The sequence below is a fragment of the Lissotriton vulgaris genome, chromosome 4_1 (assembly GCF_964263255.1).
Source record: "Lissotriton vulgaris chromosome 4_1, aLisVul1.2, whole genome shotgun sequence".
Lineage (NCBI taxonomy): Eukaryota > Metazoa > Chordata > Amphibia > Caudata > Salamandridae > Lissotriton > Lissotriton vulgaris.
The window spans coordinates 140,717,050-140,737,196 of record NC_141691.1 but is presented as its reverse complement, the minus strand read 5'-3'; the positions used below and the strand labels follow the sequence as shown (position 1 = coordinate 140,737,196).

The 20,147-nt window shown below is 44.4% G+C and overlaps 1 protein-coding gene across 1 annotated transcript in view; it reads left to right on the top strand.

Moving 5' to 3' along the window:
* Window positions 1-20,147, top strand: part of ABCB7 (ATP binding cassette subfamily B member 7) — a 796,257-nt gene that overhangs the window by 412,565 nt on the left and 363,545 nt on the right. The window contains exon 6 of the mRNA XM_086918402.1: window positions 1,018-1,286. Within this exon, the coding sequence (XP_086774528.1) occupies window positions 1,018-1,286 (269 nt within the window). The remainder of the gene's footprint in view (window positions 1-1,017; window positions 1,287-20,147) is intronic.

Below are 20,147 nucleotides of genomic sequence, written 5' to 3'. Positions count from 1 at the left end.
TGGGAAGTCTACAAAGATCTTTCCCTTGATAGAAAAAACCCATACACCAGTGAAAGGAAAACACAAAAGAGGTCTGCAGCATCTTTTCTTGAAATGTTGCTTTTTTTAGTGACCATTATATATGAAATCAAGCCTTATGCTCTAAGGAGCCATCTATAATTTCCACAAGAACAAGGTTGTGGTAAGGAACCAGGCTACCTTCATTGCGTAAGTTTGTTTGATTTCTGTTCCTCAAAACTTAGTTTTTTCTACTTCTTCCTCGTAGGCAGTTACGGTTTTGAGGAAAGTTGTAGCATCTACAGCCCTGGCCAGGAGCTTTGCGGTGGTTGACATTTGCAGAATTTCAGCTTGATCTTCATCTGCATGTTTGCATGGTTTTTTCTCCATTCTGGTGTAACATAGTCTGCTGTCATTTAGATTGGTTCCTCTTCGTAAATGTCAGTTGTGTCTGGAAAAAGTGATGGAATTGATGCTTGTGCCCAAGGTGGCTCTGTATTCTGGCTCGTGTTTTTACATCTGTGGCAGGTGGAACCGCAACCGTATTCCCATGGTGCATCTATTTGCACTAGAGAGCTACTTCTAGGTGAAAAGTATCCACCAGAAATGGCATAACCCAGCTTTTGGTGCCTCCCCACCTTATGACCGCCTCTTCAGATTCTCTCACTATCACTGAGCAAAAAGTGCACCCTCATCTCTCCAATCATAAGTAATTGCCAAACACAGCACCTCCCCCTGAGGTCAGCGCCCCTCCACAGGTCAGTACCCAGTGCGGCCGCACCTGTCCCACTGCCCCAAAGCCGGCCCTGACATCACCAAAGGTAAGTAACTGAATATTTTCCACTTGCCTGGTCAAAACTGTCCCAGGAGGCTGATCTAGCACAACATTTAAAAAAATGCCTTTTAGCTGTGAAAACTTTAATTAAGAACTACAACAGTGATGATTTTTACATTTAAAAAAAACCTCCACAGCAAATGGAATATATCCTAACTTTTGTTTATTTTTATTTTCTGCTTTAGACGGAATATCAAGGGCTGGATCTGCCTTATTCAATGAAATGAGGAATGCAGTGTTTGGGAAAGTAGCCCAGAATTCTATTCGTCGGATAGCCAAGAATGTCTTTCTTCATCTCCACAATCTGGATTTGGGATTTCACCTGACAAGGCAGACTGGGGCGCTCTCCAAGGCCATTGACCGTGGAACACGAGGCATCAGCTTTGTCCTAAGTGCTCTGGTGTTCAATTTGGGGCCAACCCTCTTTGAAGTGGCACTTGTCAGTAGCATCTTGGTAAGTGAGGCATGTAAAATGTGTTGTCTGTTGGAATGTTTTCCTCAACGAAAATGACCTATACCCAATGCGATTAAAATGTATTATTTCTACATTCACAATGTTATTGATTGAAGATGCAATAGAAATGAAGGAACAGTTTCTCGGGGTTTAGCACCAGCTGTCGTATAATCTTTCATTCGGATTGACCTTTGAATGTGGAATCCTTCTGAAATGTGTCGACTGCGGCTTTGTTGAACTCAAAGGAACCGGTGTGGGACTCCTGTTGTAACGGACATGAAACATATAAGGAGAAGGCAAAGTAACGGATTTAGATTGGCTTGAAAAGGTAGCATTATAGCAAACAAACAAAAACCTGCCTGGAAAATGAATGAAAGTTATTTATTTGGTCAAACTTTTGAATGCGTAAAAAGTCACAATATAGCCCAAAAAAGGAAAATCACAACAAATTTCATAGCTCAATATTTCTCTAGAGATTGAGAATATCAAACTTATTCATTATTGTCATTCAAAAGTTTGACCAAATATATTACTTTTCTTCATTTTCCAGGCAGGCTTTTGTTTAGCTGCTATATTGGGGTTTCCCCTGGTCCTGCTGGTACTTTGGTTCGACAGGGGCTATCTTTCTTTTGTGACTGTTTGAAAAAATAATATAGAAGTTGGTACAACGTTCGAGAAAGCGGATTTTCTTGAAAGTGGAAACCATCTATGTTGCAAGACAACAACATTTCTGACTAGTGAAGAGAAGATTATTATCACAGTATTCTTAGTGAGATTAAAACACAGGTAAAATTTGCCCTCTAATTCAAAAACATATTTTTGAATTAAGGACCAGCCCTGCAACTTGTTATATTTATGATGTATGATCTCGGCAAGGAGTTTGCAATTCTACATGAGGAGTTGGGGTTGTTTTGAAAGGACGAGGCATTGGGAAGATATCATACACACACTGGAGATTTACAAAATTGGGAAGATTGTTGGCAGATATAGTACATATGTTGGGATGGATAAGTCCCCTGCGTGGAAACGGATGTGAACCCCTGCCCTCGGTGCCCAGTTGTACGATTGTTTGGATCCCTAATGCTGATTTTTGTTATCAGAGGCAAACATTTATCATGCGTATATGCCATAACATAGGCCTATCTCATGGATTCTGGTCTTATTGGACCGGGAGGGGCGTCCAAAGTGCTACTCTTCTCGTGGTGAAAGGCTGCAGCCTTCACCAAGAGTTAAGCCGCATGAGCGCGATGGTAGCAGCATACAATATAGTGATCAGTAGGAGTGAATAAATGCTTTTTAACCTGTGTCACTGGAGTAAGGCCTACAGGCTCATTCACTTTTAAAGTTCAGCTGCTGTCTGCTTAACTCACCGTTGCTCTATATCTGTTTGGTGTGAAGTGCTTCGCAGAAGTTGTGTGTCTGTGCTGGGTGTGTGTCCGCACTTTGGAAGGGTACAATACAGGGATAATGCAATACTGGGCAGTGCCTGCATGGTGAATGCATGTTCAGGATGTTATGTGCCTATGAGTGATGCAGTACGTAAAGGACATAGGGTGTGCACGGTAAATGCATGCGCTGTGAGTAGTACAGTACATAAAAGATTAGGTACTGGTCAGTGGGTGCATGTTTAATGCATATGCTGGATGCATGTGTGCCTGTGAGTGGTACAGTACATGGCGGGCACAGTACTGTGCATGTACTGGGTGTATTTGTGCCTTTGGATGGTACATGTAGGGTTCTGGGTCCCATTTTGCCAGACCCAGGTTTGAATGGTGAAAATGGGAGGAGTAGTAGAGACTTCCCCGTCCCTTCCCGATTTGTGTATTGCTGCATTCCAGTAAGATGGGTGGAACACACACACTGGGGAGGGTAGAGCGAGGAGTCCTTCTCCTGTGCTCTTCAGTGTGTGCTCTTTGATTCATTGAGAGGTGACACTGAAGGGACCTCCACACATCTGAAGAAGAAGATGGGGCTAATACGATAATCATAAAGAGTAGGACTGCGGGCCCTGGGCTTACCTTTTAATGCACATATCACTGGCTGACATCCAGCTAGCTTGGTTCTGCTAGAACAATATTGTGGATTATTCAGCAACCCATGAGAAAGTCCTAGTTTGTCCATACTTTAGAAAGACGCTCACATTTTTTGGATTTCAATTTTTTAATCTGACGTCTTAAGAGGGCCCACAATAGTTTTCTTAGGAATAGTTTTCGCAGCGAAGCTCTTAAAAGATTCCGTTTTTTTCATATATGTGATATTCAACTGCAAATCCAGAAAGTATCTTTCAAGTTGCATGATTGTGATTTCAGCAAAATATGTTTTCAGAGCTGGAAAACAGATTCACATTTAACAGGCCTCAGTCCTTTAAAAACCTTAGATGCTTTAAGCATTTTTGGAAGAGCAAATGACAAGTAGGCGGCTAAAGACTTGTAATATAAAGATTTTGCAGTCACCGATCCAGTTTTTCAAAGTGCAAAATCTGATTCATAATAAAAGATAGTAAGGTTTTCCAATTTAATTGCAAATCTACGACCTTTTCTTCTGCATCCTTGTATAGCCATAAACGCCTTCTTTGAAAACTGACAAACTAGTTGACTTCCTTCTCCCTAAAACTAAATCCTGGCAAAACTTAACTCTGCCTCTTCTTTGCCATGGAAACTCCACGCCAATCTAAAAATGGCTCTTTCAACTCTCACACCTTGGCATCACTCATACATTGCATTCATCTACCAGTTTTTTGCGTTTCACTATTAAACTGATATCTCTGTTTGGTACCTCGCATCGAGACTTGCAAAACCACCCTTTCCACCTTTTCCTAGTGAAGAAACTAAAACCCTACATCCCTAGACTGACTTTAGACCATCATTGCAGCTCCAGTCCTCTCTCGCCTTTATCCCAAACTTCACCCCAGCACCTGTCAAAACCAGTCACCGCGTGGTAACTTACCTTGTTAGAGTTGCAACAATATCAGATCACATCACTTCAATTCTAATATCTAACCAATCTGCTTCCATCCCGAAAGGCCCACTTTTTTAAATTGCACCCTGCAATCTAGATACTGCCATATCCATAATTATTACTGTTCATGCTCACTATCAAGAACCAACGTTACTGTACGTTGTTGCAAAGAGCTTCGTAGCACTTGTCGCTAGGGTAGCGCTATAGAAAACCCTGAATAAATAAATAAATATCCTGATGTTAACAAAAGCCTCTCAGTCCGGCAAGTCACCCCTTCGAAATATTATGTTCCATAGAGCGAGTAAATGTTTAATCATGGACCACATTAATGCAAAATACTTCTAAAACTGGAAATATTCAGCTAAATCCTAACTAAGTAGACGCACATCTGTGCATTTCAACCCAGACATGCATGTTGAACCAACTGGTTTCATGGTGAGGGACCAGTGTTTCTGTAGATTCTGTCCCCTTCGTGCTTTTTGTCCTTTGTGCTTTCCAGGTCTTGGAGTCCCTGTCGAGACTTGCATACGTTCGAGGCGCACACTGTTCTGTTTTCACATGTCTAACTTAAAGACCATGAACTGACCCCCCTGCACAGTGCTGGCCTCGTCCTTATCAGTCCTCTTTTTATGTTTACTTCAACGTCATGGATCAGAGTCCTGTTTGGGTTTGCGATCCCCTTTTTCTAGTCCTTTTGCATTATGAGTTACAGCTTTGTTAAAGTATTGCAGCTCTGAAGAACCCACTGGGTGCTTTTAGTGACAATTTTGAAGAATGAGTCACATTAGAAATGTTCTTCAGTTTGAGGAATGAGCTAAATGGAAGCGAATTCAGAAGTATTTCCGTGCGTAACACAGGGGTTGAAAGCCTTAAGAGGGATCCGGCAAACACAGTTTGTGTTATTACAACCTTCGACCTGCTATACTTGCAAAGATTTCCCAATCTAGCATGGTAAGCCTTGAACCCTAATGGGTATTTTGGCTGTTATGGTTCATGTGAACCGTGGGACACTGAGTCAGATGCAGCAGAACGACTGCTTGTGAAACTATTATTTCCTCAGGGTGACCTCCAGAAGTATTAGACACCTTTCATCGTTTCGTAAAGCCCTTGAAAAGATGTTCCGCAGAAGATACGCCCGCCCTTAACATCTGTGCTTCACTTTCTACCTATAATAGCAGGTGGAAACCTATGAGGGTTGTGTGTTGCAAAACACCTACCTGGAACCTGATGTATTTCGTTGCAGGTTGCTTGGAACTCCTGATAGAATGTGGGAGTACAACATGTTGTGTGGGAGTTCTAGGAGGGCCAGTTACCGGCTGGGCTGGTCGTCTAGGAATGAACCCTTATTAATAAGATCATCTTCGTTGATTATGATGAACCTGCTTTGCTTTATTGGCGACCAACGAGAGGAAAGGACTGGACCAGCCTGGATACAGATTGCAGGGGCAAGCAACCTCAGCTGGTTTTCATAGTGAGCGGTCAGCACTTCTGCGATGGGTACTACCGCATCTGAGGCTGCATATACAGCCAAGGCCACTGGGAAAGAAAACGTCAGCGGCCCAAAAGAAGGATGAAAGAAATAAATTAATTGGGTATGTTAATGCTCGCGGCAGACACAGCTCGAGGTACCATTGCGAGCCGCTCAAGCAGGTGCTCATGATTGGAACTGGCTGGGTCCAAACTGGGGTGGCGTAGTGGGTAAAACAATGGTGGATTTAAACCAGATCTCTTGACTGGGGTGAATGTATGATTTATTCAGCATTCTGTCCATCATTTTGTTTGCGTATCACTTTTCGCCCTAAATAGGATGGGTGTGCCCAGGCATGGGTCCTTCATGCTGAGCGCAAGCAATAAGTGCAAGCTCCCAAGCGCGATCGTGCTGAGCCCTGTCAGTGGGACCCTTGTACTATGCTGGACAGTAACAGCTTGTGTGCACTTATGGGAGTTTAAGGAGGATATTTCTCTTTGTAGTTTAAAAGGAAAGCATTTCTACCATTTGGATTCTGGTGAGATGAGCTGGTTCCTTTAACTTACTGAAGTCATCGGACTGAATGCATGGAACTATCTGATTGGCTGTTAGGGAGATGAGTCATTGGCTGATCACAGGCCGCTTCTTATTGAACCAACCCTGAGATGTTTCTCAAGGAAACCAGCACCTCAACAGAAGTGATCGCCGGTTACCACTTTTATTATGTTATATTTTTATTTTGGAATCTATCAGACGACAATGACTACTCTTTTTATGTATGTTTGTTTTGTTAAGGAAAATTGTACTTCCTTATTGTTCTGCTGGGGTATTGTGTTTGGTTCTAATTTATACACCCTCTAATTGGGTACGCCTCCTCCCACGTTTTACTAGAGGCACCCATTATGCCATGGGAGGATTGGCGAGAAACATTTGAAACATATTTTGAGGCCATTGAGGGTGAAATGGTTGTTGCAAAGAGCATTATTAAACCATAAATTAGGTGTGGAGGGTAGGAAGGTGTTGAAGACTTTACCGAGGTTTGTTCACATTGATGGATCCGACATGGATGAGGAGGTGGATGACAAGTTTGAATTCACCTTAAAAGCTCTGGAAGAGAACTATGGGGGAAAAGCAAGTGTTGTAGTAGAGACACACATGTTAATTCTGTTGTGCGCAGTTGCAAGGCGAAACAGTTGGCCAGTATGTAGCTGTGGTGTGAGCCTTGACTGCAACGTCCTACTTTAAACAGCTACATGGAAGAGATAATTAGGGATCAATTAATTAATCGTGCCTCTAACATGAACTTTCAAGAGAAGTTGTTACATTTGAAAGAACCTTCCTTGGAGAAATCAATAATAGTGGCCAAACACATAGAAAGTATATTGAGTTATGTGGACGAACTAAGGGTGAACGATAATGGGTGTAGAAGCAAAGGAGAGGGGGCACAGTCTATGCTGCAAGTTACAAAAACTTCCACTGGAAAAAAGAGAGCAAGTTGAAAATCACTGCTGGGTGAAGGAAAAGAGCTTGTCACAGATGTAGAAGTTTAAAACATGTGGCAACTTCTGGTAATTGTCCAGCGTTAAAGGGAAATGCTTTAGTTGGCAGAGAATTGGACCCTTTTCGAGAGCGTGTCAGAAAGGAGGTGCAAATTCAAAAGAGAGCGTAAATGTTGTAGAAGAAGGTATATTGATGGCCAGAGAAATTTAGGGGAATTGGAAACCGGTGATATGGACATATTGGTGATCTGTGATCTGTGATTATTACCAAGGAGACTAAATTGGGAGGGAAAAAAAGGGAAACAGATATTGGGCCATACCATCCGCCAAAATGCATGGTAGAAATGGGTGGGGTGGAATCGCAATGTGGGCGTATTCTCGTTCGCCTTACATCCTCACAGACGAGGAACCATGGAGTAGGTTGGATCGGTGAAAAAACAGGAGTCTGATGTGTGAAGGATATTGTAAGATAAAGTGTTCTATAATTGGTTATTTTGAAACTGAATTACGCTTCAAAGAAATATCTGCACGAGGTTGAGTGTATGGGGTGAAAAAAGTAAGGACTTTATTAGGGTGGTTTGAACAAAAGCTTTTGGGGATTATTTTGAATCCCAATGCTAGGGGTCAGGTTTTGATCCTAGAACCAGGTGAAGCACAAGGATGGACTAATAACCTTGTTTGAAGGAGATTTGGATTGTTTGAGAAGCTTCTGACATAAAATTGTCCTGAAGAAACATGCTATCCCGGTGGTGTACAAAGTATTTAATTTTCCATTGGCCCTGAGAGACGATGTGAAATGTTAAATTTTATAGGCTGACCCGGAACAATATTATTGAGCCTATAGAGGCCTCTGAATGGCTGAGTCCAGTTGTTATTGCTCGCGAACATAATGGGAAAATTCAGATGTGTGTAGATTTGTGCGATCTCAAGAGAAATATTGAGGTTGACTGCCATCTGCTGCCCAACATATAGAAATTCTGGGTTCAGAAAATCTACTCGCCCACTCATTGTCGAGCAAGATTTATTCAGGACTACCATTTGAAAATCCTCTAACTTCAGGGAAGACAAACTGACTTTTGACCTCTGTCTGAAAGCAGAGCAAATGTGACAAGATAACAAGTTTTAATGGCATCTTTATTGCTCAAAAAGTGAAAAAGCAATAAAAATGTCATTAAAACTTGTTAACCTGTCACATTTGCTGGCTTCAGAGACGCTAAATTAAGTATTCAACGTTAGAGAAGGGGGATGCACCATAGGAACTATGTCTAGAATATCAAATTTGAGTTAAGAACAGATCATAAGCCCCTAATTGTCATGTTCACCACAAGGAGGGTAAATAAAGTGACTTCTCACTTTGGAATATGGTTGTACTGTTTGGAAGAGTACACCTTTGTTACCAAGTATGTTCCTGAAATCATCAATGTCAATGCTGATTGTCTCTCAAGACTACCTGTGTGTGGGGACAAATGATAAGGATGATTAGATGGTGGTGGCGTATGACGGAATGAAGGCTATAGCAGATCAAAGAATCTCTTTAAAGTTTTAATAATATGGAAGCAAGTTCCAGCAACTCCCAGCGACTGCTGTTTAAATGACAAGGTGGTGTCAAATTTGATTCCCAAATTCCTAACCACCTTTACTGTTGTAAGAGGAACCGAGGAAACAGAGGAGACAGTTAACTTTGGTAACTGTGGCTTTATTGGTTTTAACAATTTTTTTCTCCTGGGACTTTGTCAGTAGTATGGAAGTGAGGCTTCTTGATCCTTCTCTGGGGACCCGCTCCCTCTTAATCCTCGTCGTCGCCTCTCCAGGGTGTCCCAAGCTTGTTGGCCAAAACAAACAAAGAAAGAGAAAAACTACTTTAGAACGAGGTGTATATTTACAGTGCACAGGGACAGGGTGTGAGGATTCACTCGGTGCAGCACAACTCTAGAATACTCGGGTGCCGGTAGTGCTCAGGAAGGGTTGTGCATGGGATAGTCGGTGTTGTCAAGGTGGCTTTAAACCTTTTCTCCCCGCCCAGCTCGCGATACAAGAATGTACCTGTGCTAGCCACACTTCCCCAGAAGTGTGGCTGGGCGGTGCGTGGTGTCGTTGGCCCCGTGGCTCCGGTAGACTTCGGGATGAGATCTCCAGGCGTCCTCCTCCGTTCTTTGGACTCGATAACCTTGTTTCTTCCGATGCTTCAATCTTCCTCCTCAGCACGCTTGTCTCCTCTGCTGCTCCAAACTCGTCTCCTCCTGGTGTAAAACACACCTCTTGAGACGGACGTCTGGGATTTTCAGCGTCCGCATCTGTGACGTCATCGGAGGGGGCAGCAACTCCTGAGAACTCGGCCCAGTTAAAGATACGGGGTCCCGTCTCGGTCTCTGGCAGGCAGAATGGTGAGACTTCTGGTTGCTGTGGAGAGAGAGACGATGAGGATCTATTGGTGGGTCCCAAGGGTATCATTTCCTCTATCATGCTCCCGGGTCGACTCTCCTCGTCACAACTGTATTTGGAGGAGGAGTGGTGTTTGCTGGCCACCAACATTTGGGTGAGAAAAGGTGGTCTTGGCCTATAGGTAGAATTTCAGTTTTCTCAGAATTGCACTGGAGATGGTTTGAATTCATCCAACTGAAGGTAGCAGTGAGACATTTGCGGAGATTATCTTCTGCCTGTGTTTTGGGGTTCTCTAATTCCAGGATAAGCTGCATATCATCCACATAAGAGATAGTAACAATATTGAAAGACGATATCCGCTTAATCAATGGAGCAATATAGGCATTAAAGAGAGTCGGACTGAGGCTAGATCCTTGCGGTCCCCCTGAGAGAAGGACATTCTCTTGTGATTTATAGTGGCCTAATGTGATCACTTGCTTGCAATCCTGCAGGAAGTTTTTTATCCATGCCAGGACGGTACCCGTGAGGCCAAAGGAAGCAAGGTGGCCCAAGAGGATGGCATGCGAGACTGTGTCGAAGGCCGCTGACAGGTCTAACAATACCAATACTGCTCTTTTGCCTTGATCCATAGCGGCTTTGAAATTTTCAGCCATATACAATAAAGCAGATTCTGTAGAGTGTTGGGCTCTGAAACCAGATTGATTGGGATGGAGCAAGTTTGATTTCTCCAGGTAAGTTGTGAGTCGCTTGTTTACAAATTATTCTGTCAGCTTACATAGACTTGGCAAGAGAGAGATGCTTCTTTTGGAGGGGCTTTACCGCTGCACATTTCCAATCAGCTGGGATCTTAGCAGTCGAAAGAGAGGAATTTATTATGTTATTTATATGAGGATTCACAGTATCAATCAAAGTGTGTAATAATACTGGAGGGCAAGGGTCAAAAGGGAACCAGATTTTATGGATAAACTGCCTGGCGCGATTCTACGAGGGAGATTGGCTTAAAAATAAACATACAAGTTTTGCCCAGATCTGCCGACAGATCTTTATTAGTGAAGGTAGGGATAGGCAGAGGGAAATCTTTTTGTAGTATGCAAACTTTCTCTTCAAAAAAATCTGCAATGTCATTACATAGACTCTGAGAGGGGGGTATCTCTTGTTGTATGCTTTTAGGATTCGTATATTGATTGACTATTTTAAAAATAATTTTCTGGTTTGCCTTGATGTTAATTGCCTCAGTATAGTAGGCTTTTTTGGTAGCCTTAATCAAAGCATGGTATTTCCTAAGGGCTACTTTAAAATTGTTTAGCTCTGTGTCCTCGTAATTGCGGCACCATCTGCGCTCTAATGTCCTGACCTGGCTTTGGAGTTCTTTTAGAGCTTGCGAATACCATGGGGCAGAGGGCCTTTTGTTTGGTCTGTTTTGATGTGGAACCGGAGGTGCCAACCGATCTTTCAGGGCACACATCCATTGACCAAAGAGCTGAGTTTCAGTGATAGGATCTTCTCGCAGGTTTGGTCTACACTTCAGTGCTTCTGAGAGGAAATCTGGGTGAGATGTTCATTCCTTCCATCTGGCTTTGACCTGTTGAGGGGCCTTGGTATTATTTTCCCTAGATGGGGGCTCCTTTTTTGACAGAATTTCAAAAGGAATACATTTTTGATCGGTCCATGTTTGGTCAACTGGGGGCTTAACCTTAAGGGTATTCAGGTGAGAACAAATACAGTCCAACGTATGGTCTGCACTATGTGTGGCATCTAAGGAGCATGATTTAAGTTGATATGGCATGAGCTGTCTTATCAAGATGGTGTTTTGAAAAGGGGGGACCGATTGCTAGTACCTGTGGTGTTGCATGAAAAGATTTTGAAGGTTTTGCATGAAGGGCACTTTGAGATGTCTGGCATGAAAAGAAAGGGACGGGAAGATTTTTGGTTGCCTGGTTTAGATTGTGATATGGAGAGGTTTGTGACAGAATGTGTAAGTTGTCATAAGTTGGGTTAAAACCCTGGTAGTGCCCATTGAGTTTCTAGAGAGGTGTGTCAAAAGGAGGCTATGTGTGTGTGCAGTCCTTTTGATTTGCAGAATACATGTAAGAAGTACGTAGCTGCTCTCATGTATTATAACTCAAAATAGCCGGCAGCGAGTTTAGTAAATGAAGTAAAGTCAAGGGCCATTATAGATTTCTGTGAGGAAATATCTAGGAGAAAGAGTTTCCCCAAAGAAATGCTCATGATAATAGTCCGCGGTTTGTGTCAGAGGAGATTGAGAATTATTTGAAGTACTCTGGGGTTAGGCATGGAACTACTGCCACTGGACATGTCAGTGAAACCGGCTTTGTAGAGAGATTCAACAGGGCGTTAGGTGGGTACGTGCAATTGTCCTTGTATAATTGTTTGGATTGAAGGGAAGAGATGAAGAAACTGATATGGAGCTGCAGTACTACTGCAAATTCCATAACAGGAGAGTTGCCTTTTGGGTTGCTGAAGGGCCAGAAACTTTCCCTGAAAGGTGTTCCAGGAATTATAAGTCGTAACAAGGTGCAACATGTTAGTGGGTCCGAATTGCAAAAAAGGGTGCCTGAGAAGCAGATGAGGTATACTCCGAGTAATTGTCAAGGTTTGGAAGGAGAGGTTGTATGTTCAAGGAGGGTGGGAGACTAGGTGAAGTGTAGATTGTTTGCAGAAGTGAAGAAGGGTTCCTCTAAATGCTCGATGCAGAGAAGGGTGAAGGTAGTCTGGAAGTACACAGTGATGCTAGAAGATAGGAGATGGAATGTGAGGAATGTGGAGAAGTGTGCTAAGGTCATGGGAGGGGCAAACTTTCCACTTAGTTGGAAAATCCATTGTTGATCCTAATCCATGGACAACTATGGCCAAAAAAGTGTGGTGGGGTACATGTCAAAGGAAGTCACCTTTGAAATTGGAGGATTATGTGTATGGTTACTTTTTGGAGAGGAGTACATTTGTTCCGACTATATTATCATCTCTTCATTCTATTTTCTTACTATATATTGTTGTGATAAATTTGTCATAATTGTTTATATGCATATATTCCTAAATGTTATTATTGTAATTTTCCTATAGGTGGGGGATGTGTTCTCTTTCATTACAGGTGGAATGCGGGATTACAGAACATTGCGTGGGGGTTCAAGGAAGGGTAGTTACATGCTGGGCTCACCCGGGCTTGTCGTACATCTGAACTAGGAATACACCCTTTTTAGGTTTTGACTGGCCATGCGCTTTGCGCATGTGCCAAAAAACCTCTTGAGTTGTGTGTGTGGGTCGGGATACGCCCCCTCCTCCGATTGGCTAGCTCCATAAATGGAGGCTAGCCATTGGCAGGAGGGGGCGTCCGTCAATCTCGGACCAGATTCGGGGGCGTTCCCGAGAATTTTTGGCTTTTGGCTACGTCAGCCGAAAGCCTCTTCTCGGGAACGCCCCCGAATCTGGTCCGGCATTGAGCCGCCACCCGCCTTCGGTGTTGCCGAGCAGGTAAGTGTGTACCCGTTCCCGCTGTTTAATAGGACTTGTGCCCTGCTAATAACCCTGGATGGATGAAATACTGTCCGCTCGAAAACTACTGGAACTTTAACAGTACCCTCTTCTCCAGCGCTCGGCGTCGACAATGGCTGATAGAAACCCTGCAGCGAGCTCACCCCCGTATCTTGTTTCCTCTCTCCCCAGATGGCCTCTTATTTTGGCTACGCCGTGGCCGCCATCAACCGTGATGGGTGAGTAAGTGGAGGGGGCGTGTGACAGTCGTGAAAGAGCTTGAACTGCGGTATTTTACTATCTATTCTATCCTCTGTCCTGTGTGAGAGTGAATCTTGCACAGCACCGTTTCGCGGTGGACATGCTCTATTTGGGATGGAGCTGCACTCTCGTTGCAGTGTGTGATGCGCCTGCCTAGTATTTGGGAGAATCGGATTTGTTGCATTCCAACCGTGAAAGAAATGAGTGCTGTGTGTGAGGGGTGGCTGCACTGCAGCATCTTGGGAAAAACTTTCGGTGGGTTTGCAATCCATGATGTGCCTGTGCCTGAGGGAGGCGTACTCTGCAGCTGTGCGCTGTGTACATGTTCTGCGGATCAGTGCGTTCCAACGGCCCACGCACTACCTGCCCTGAGTGTGAGGAAAGATGCACTCTGGCAGCTTGATTACTAAATGCCCTATACGAAGGGCAATTACACCACAACAGCCCATGACGCACCTATCGCGCGAGGGAAGCTTGAAATGCACCGATACATGATGCATCTCGGATGTGTGTAAGGAGAGCTTGTAGTGCAGCAGTCTGTGCTTTACCCGCCCTGCAGTTGAACGTAGTTTATACCAGGACATCCTGTGCCAGGTGCTGTGTGAGAGATATGTGCTGTGGCAGCCCGTGAAGTAGGTTATGTATGAAGTAACGCAAGGCTACATGCAGCTCGTGCTGTCTGTCCTTTGTATGAGGAAGCTTGCAGCCGGTGAGGTCCATCTTTTGTTGGCGGTTGATGCTTGCACTGCTGCTGCCTGTTCTTGGAGTTGGGTGCTTGAATCTCGGACCAGATTCGGGGGCGTTCCCGAGAATTTTTGGCTTTTGGCTACGTCGGCCGAAAGCCTCTTCTCGGGAACGCCCCCGAATCTGGTCCGGCATTGAGCCGCCACCCGCCTTCGGTGTTGCCGAGCAGGTAAGTGTGTACCCGTTCCCGCCCCCCCTCCCGCTGTTTAATAGGACTTGTGCCCTGGATGGATGAAATACTGTCCGCTCGAAAACTGCTAGCCCGGTTAAGTGTCAACACATAATGCTCACGTATTCTGATAGAGGTAAGACAGCGTGCCCAATTGATGGCATTGCATCTGAATTTGCAGATTTTTTAAAATTAGATTTACTTTAGCGAAAAAGTCGGGGGGGGGGGCCTGCGCGCTGACTCCGACTTTCATCCTCCTGGGGTCGATGCAAATGAGTTAGTGGCATTTGAGGAGGATGATACTGACGCACCTGATGTTTTAAATGTAGTCAGGCCGTTTCCGGTCGAACTTGCTAACATTGTATATTGCAAGTTCAGAATTCTTCACCTGAGGACATAAAAGCGTAAGTACATATGCGTGTGTGTGTAAGTAGAATCTCTAATACACCGAGAAATGCATAACTATCTCCAAACCTAATGTACAGGTACTGGATATATAGTTAGTTTTGGGTTCCAAAATAAGCGAACTGTGATCCCGGCTACCTCTCTTGACCAAACTGTGTGACACTTGGCAAACCGTGGTGGCAGTTACTTGCAATTGTAATAAAATGACTCTGCGAATCTCTTTTAGTAAGACAATTCCTTGTAAGAGCAACAGAGCTCAGTGGTTCGCATTTAATTTATCTGCGTTTAAGTAGGACGGGAGTATAACACACAGAAGGCGAGAAATAAGTGAATGTAAGTTGTGTTTTTTTAATGAATTCTGCAAAGGATCTTAATACGTCAAGTGTGTTTCATATCAGCAAGCTGACTCGCTGTAACATTTGCGCGCATTTGGATAAACTCGTGCTAATAACTCGGCCTGAAGCAAATATAGCGCCTTCATTATTAATGGAGGATGTGACGTAAGGGCCAGGCCAGTATAGTGCTCAGCACCTTTGAATGTCAGTGATGTACATGTACTCTGCTGCTTCCGAAGGGGCCCAAAGTCGTTATCATGTCTAAAACGCACAATGACGTACATTTTAATCCCCCCCGTGTACCCAGTACCTGTAATAACAAATGATATTAAAGTTTTACAAATTATGACCCAACTCAGGGCTATTCCTTTTATCGACCGTGGAAAGATGAAAGGCGGAGTCAGCCCGGTTAAGTGTCAACACATAATGCTCACGTATTCTGATAGAGGTAAGACAGCGTGCCCAATTGATGGCATTGCATCTGAATTTGCAGATTTTTAAAAATTATATTTACTTTAGCGAAAAAGTCGGGGGGCCCTGCGCGCTGACTCCGACTTTCATCCTCCTGGGGTCGATGCAAATGAGTTAGTGGCATTTGAGGAGGATGATACTGACGCACCTGATGTTTTAAATGTAGTCAGGCCGTTTCCGGTCGAACTTGCTAACATTGTATATTGCAAGTTCAGAATTCTTCACCTGAGGAAATAAAAGCGTAAGTTCATATGCGTGTGTGTGTAAGTAGAATCTCTAATACACCGAGAAATGCATAACTATCCCCAAACCTAATGTACAGGTACTGTATATATAGTTAGTTTTGGGTTCCAAAATAAGCGAAATGTGATCCCCGCTACCTCTCTTGACCAAACTGTGTGACACTTGGCAAACCGTGGTGGCAGTTACTTGCAATTGTAATAAAATGACTCTGCGAATCTCTTTGAGTAAGACAATTCCTTGTAAGAGCAACAGAGCTCAATGGTTCGCATTTAATTTATCTGCGTTTAAGTAGGACGGGAGTATAACACACAGAAGGCGAGAAATAAGAGAATGTAAGTTGTGTTTTTTTAATGAATTCTGCAAAGGATCTTAATACGTCAAGTGTGTTTCATATCAGCAAGCTGACTCGCTGTAACATTTGGCGCATTTGGATAAACTCGTGCTAATAACTCGGCCTGAAGCAAATATAGCGCCTTCATTATTAATGGAGGGTGTGACGTAAGGGCCAGAGTTACCGACTTTGGTGTTGGGGAAACCAGGTTCGAGTGTGACATACGCCCAATTTCATCCTGTGATTCTGGGCAAATCACTTAATCTGCCCGAGCCTAACAAAAATGAATGTGTTCTTGGGTAAGCAACTGGTACTTGTGTAAAGCGCTCTGATACATTCGGGTCGATTTCACGCTAAGGCAACCCCCCCCCCAAGAAAAACAATGTGCATATACACCGCTTGCTTACACGGCCTGGCTTCTTCTAAGCTCTGTGGTAGCAGCAGATGCGGCTATTAACACAAATCATTTTGGACGGTAGAGTGGGAAAAGTTGAGCCCGAGGCCTGTACTAGAAGCGTACAGTACTGCGGCATGTGCACGAACCCTCTGAAGGAAGGTCCTTACTCCATGTCCGTATGGGAGGGAGGGGCAGGTAAAAAAAAAAATCTGTTCAAATCGTGTTCCGTCCTCGCTGGGAGAGAACGGCGCACCCTCAATACGGTTTTAACAATGGACAGAAAACTAGAACACAGCTTGCACAATAATTATTTCGTTAGAATGATTTATTATTAAAAGTCTCGGCTGTCCAGCCAAACACGTAAAGAACAGCACGAGCAGAGCTGGTGTTGGGTCAGCGCGGCCCACGCGCCCGTCCGGCACAGCGTGGCCCTGCAGCTGGGAGAGGGGCGCCTGCGCTGTGGTGTCAGGGCGCGAGTGCCCGCGCGTGGCTTCAGGTGGTGTCAGGGCGCGAGTGCCCGCGCGTGGCTTCAGGGCGCGAGCGCCCGCACGTGGCTTCAGGTGGTGTCAAGGTCGCAAGCACGTGCCTGCAGGTGGTGCTTTCAGCGCTGTTGGGCAACCTTTTACTGTACACTGCTATAATTTTGTTGCCGTTCGTATTACTTGTTAGATGTCTCAGTGGGAGAGGCCAAGGAGTGTATGATCATGACATCTCCAATCCATGCTTTATGTTTCTGAGTAAGTATGATGTACCCTGGTAGTTAGTGGAGGAAGATAAGAGAAGTGTTGCCAATTCTATTTTGGGTTGAAATAATTATAACACCAGTGCGTTTAGGTCTAATAGCGATGGTTTTAATGCACATAATCATTACTTTCAGTAAGGGCATACTACCATTTCGCACTGGTCTCTTTATTTCCGGACTGCAGTGCCCATTATTAGCAATGTTCAAAAAGGCTACTGTACATTTATTGTGAAAGTGCAAGTACGAGAGAACGGTCACTGCTGCGAGGTCAAAAACTGAATGGGCATAGTCTGTCGTATTTAATATGAAAGGTGGGTTCAAACAATAACTTTCAGTGTCAAAGGATTGCACTACTGTGCAGGACATCACATTGTGTTGCTTTCAAGGAAGCCCGCTGCATGTCTTTTCCCATGCCTGATACATACGAGTCTGACACTACTTAACCACCAGCTTAGAAGTAATGTCTAATCAGGGAATCTCGAGTTTACTCTATGGTACAGGCCTTTGTTTCTCTGGGAAGTATGTGCTATATTTGTACAGTTTCATCCTACAGACCTTCCAATCAATGTTTTTTCTGCAAGAGCCCCTTATCTGGAAGGTCGTAGGCAGCGTCCTCTGTATTCCCACCCTCAGGCCATGCATCTGTGTTCTTCGGTTCATGGTTCAAGGTGTAGCGCTAACATGACCATCACAGATCTGTAATGGGGCTTTCAGCCTGCTAGGAAGGTCTGTCTAATAAAACTGGTAAAAACTGTCTGACTACGGGTGTTGCCCTACACCTCAAACCAGAAGTCCACTTAAAGTCATGGCACGAAGCACGCAGATGTCTAGAAGTGCTGGGACCTCTGTAAATGAGTTACAAACGCGAGAATCTGAAATTGTGTCCTTCCTGGCCATTTCTTTAGCACAAGAGGCTGACCTTGGTTGTTCTGGGTGTGTGGGTGTGTGTGGCTCTGGGTGTGTGTGGCTCTGGGTGTGTGTGGCTCTGGGTGTGTGTGGCTCTGGGTGTGTGGCTCTGGGTGTGTGTGGCTCTGGGTATGTGGGTGTGTGTGTGGCTCTGGGTGTGTGGGTGTGTGTGTGTGGATCTGGGTGTGTGTGTGGCTCTGTGTGTGTGGGTGTGTGGGTGTGTGTGTGGCTCTGGGTGTGTGTGTGTGGCTCTGGGTGTGTGTGTGGCTCTGGGTGGGTGTGTGGGGGGGGGCTCTGTGTGGGTGTGTGTGTGGGGGCTCTGTGTGGGTTTGTGTGTGTGGGGGGCTCTGTGTGGGTGTGTGTGGGGGGGGCTCTGTGTGTGTGGGGGCTCTCTGTGGGTGTTTGTGTGTGTCATTTGCGAGAGAATAAGCTATTGGCATTGTAAATGACAATGCCATTTATTTATGTTTAAAAAAACATAAATAAAAATAATGTCAAGAGCAATGCCAATAGCTCTAACTTTAACAAAGGCAAAACCATTGCATTGTAAATGCTTGTTTATAAGATCGTATCCTTGGATTATTATGAACTTGCTTTGCTTCAATGACCAAATATGTCAGACTCTAAGGATTTAGCATTAGAGTGAGAGTCATTTTTGGCATTATGCTTTTCAAGGATACATCTTTTGCTGCTTCTGTTCTGCAAAAACACAGAAAACCTTGTTATTTATGGCCACGTTTATATTTTTTTCTGTATGAAATTGACACAAATCACTACCTGTTGTCGTATACTTCTAAACTGACCGTATGCATGTTTAGCAGATTCTAGACTGCTAGTTAATTTGGGATGCATAGACACGCTGCTCTGGAGGTGGGCAACATTCTGGGTTACTTTCCGATTATGTCACCTTTGTGTAAGAATTTGTTTCAGTTCCTCCCTGGTACTAGGTCGTCTGTTTTCCCAAGTGTCTGAATCGTTCTCCCATAAAGGCTGATAGTTATTCAAGTTTACGCTCGTACATTAATGATGATCCAATGTTTAATCTCTTTTAAGACACTGAGCATAATGAGTTTTTTAGGTCTTAAATGTTGTCAAGGTGAGGACATTACATGAGAGCTTTAAAGGACAGTCCTAGGTATAGGAGATGATTTCTGGGTGAAACTGTTTTTTAACAGACATGATTCTCCCTGAAACAATGCTTTTGATATTCCTGTACCAGCTGATGGTCATTGTAGAAGCGTGGCTGCACGGCTGGAGGTCTCTTTGTGGGAACAGCTTAATAATATCCTGGGTTTGTTTATTCATTATCGCTGCCTTAGAATGGATAACTTTAGACCCAGCGTGAGATAGGATACGTTGACGCAGCTACACGAACGGGGCGGCCTAGGGGGTCCCTGATTGGCAGATGTTTTACCTGGTAGCCCAATGCCACTATGCCCAGCCTTGGTACCATCCTGATGCCCGCATTCCAAATCTAAAACCCGAGATGGATCTACTGCCAGGACTCCCCCATTCAGCCATATTACCCTGGGGTATGCCACTGGATGCCAACAATATTTTGACACTATCCACGACCTGCTGGTAATGGCACACACTTCGGCGAAGGCTGGGTGGGCCCCTCTGTACTCCCCTGGCATAACATTAAAAAATAATATATGGCTGCCCCTCATGGGCGAACCACTAGTACAACGCACACTATACCATCCACACAATTGGGGACCACTTCCCAGATGGCCATGCAGTGCAACTCGCGGACGACCCCAGATTCCATAACATGCCCTACATGCACCATTTTGTATTTTAGACAATCTTTGCTACTCTCAGATCCAAGCTACCCACATATTCCCTGGTCCCGGAAGAGTTCCCACTGTTAATGCTTGCAAAAATGGATGCGGATGAGCCCATTTGATTTCCAGACTCTACCGCACATGCACAGCACTGAAACAGTACACTACCACTAGGATGCGGGAGGCATGCGTGTGCGACTTAGGGACCCCAGTTACCAACTACATGTGTTCATATTGCTGCATGCAGATAGAGATAATATCACTCAATCATAGG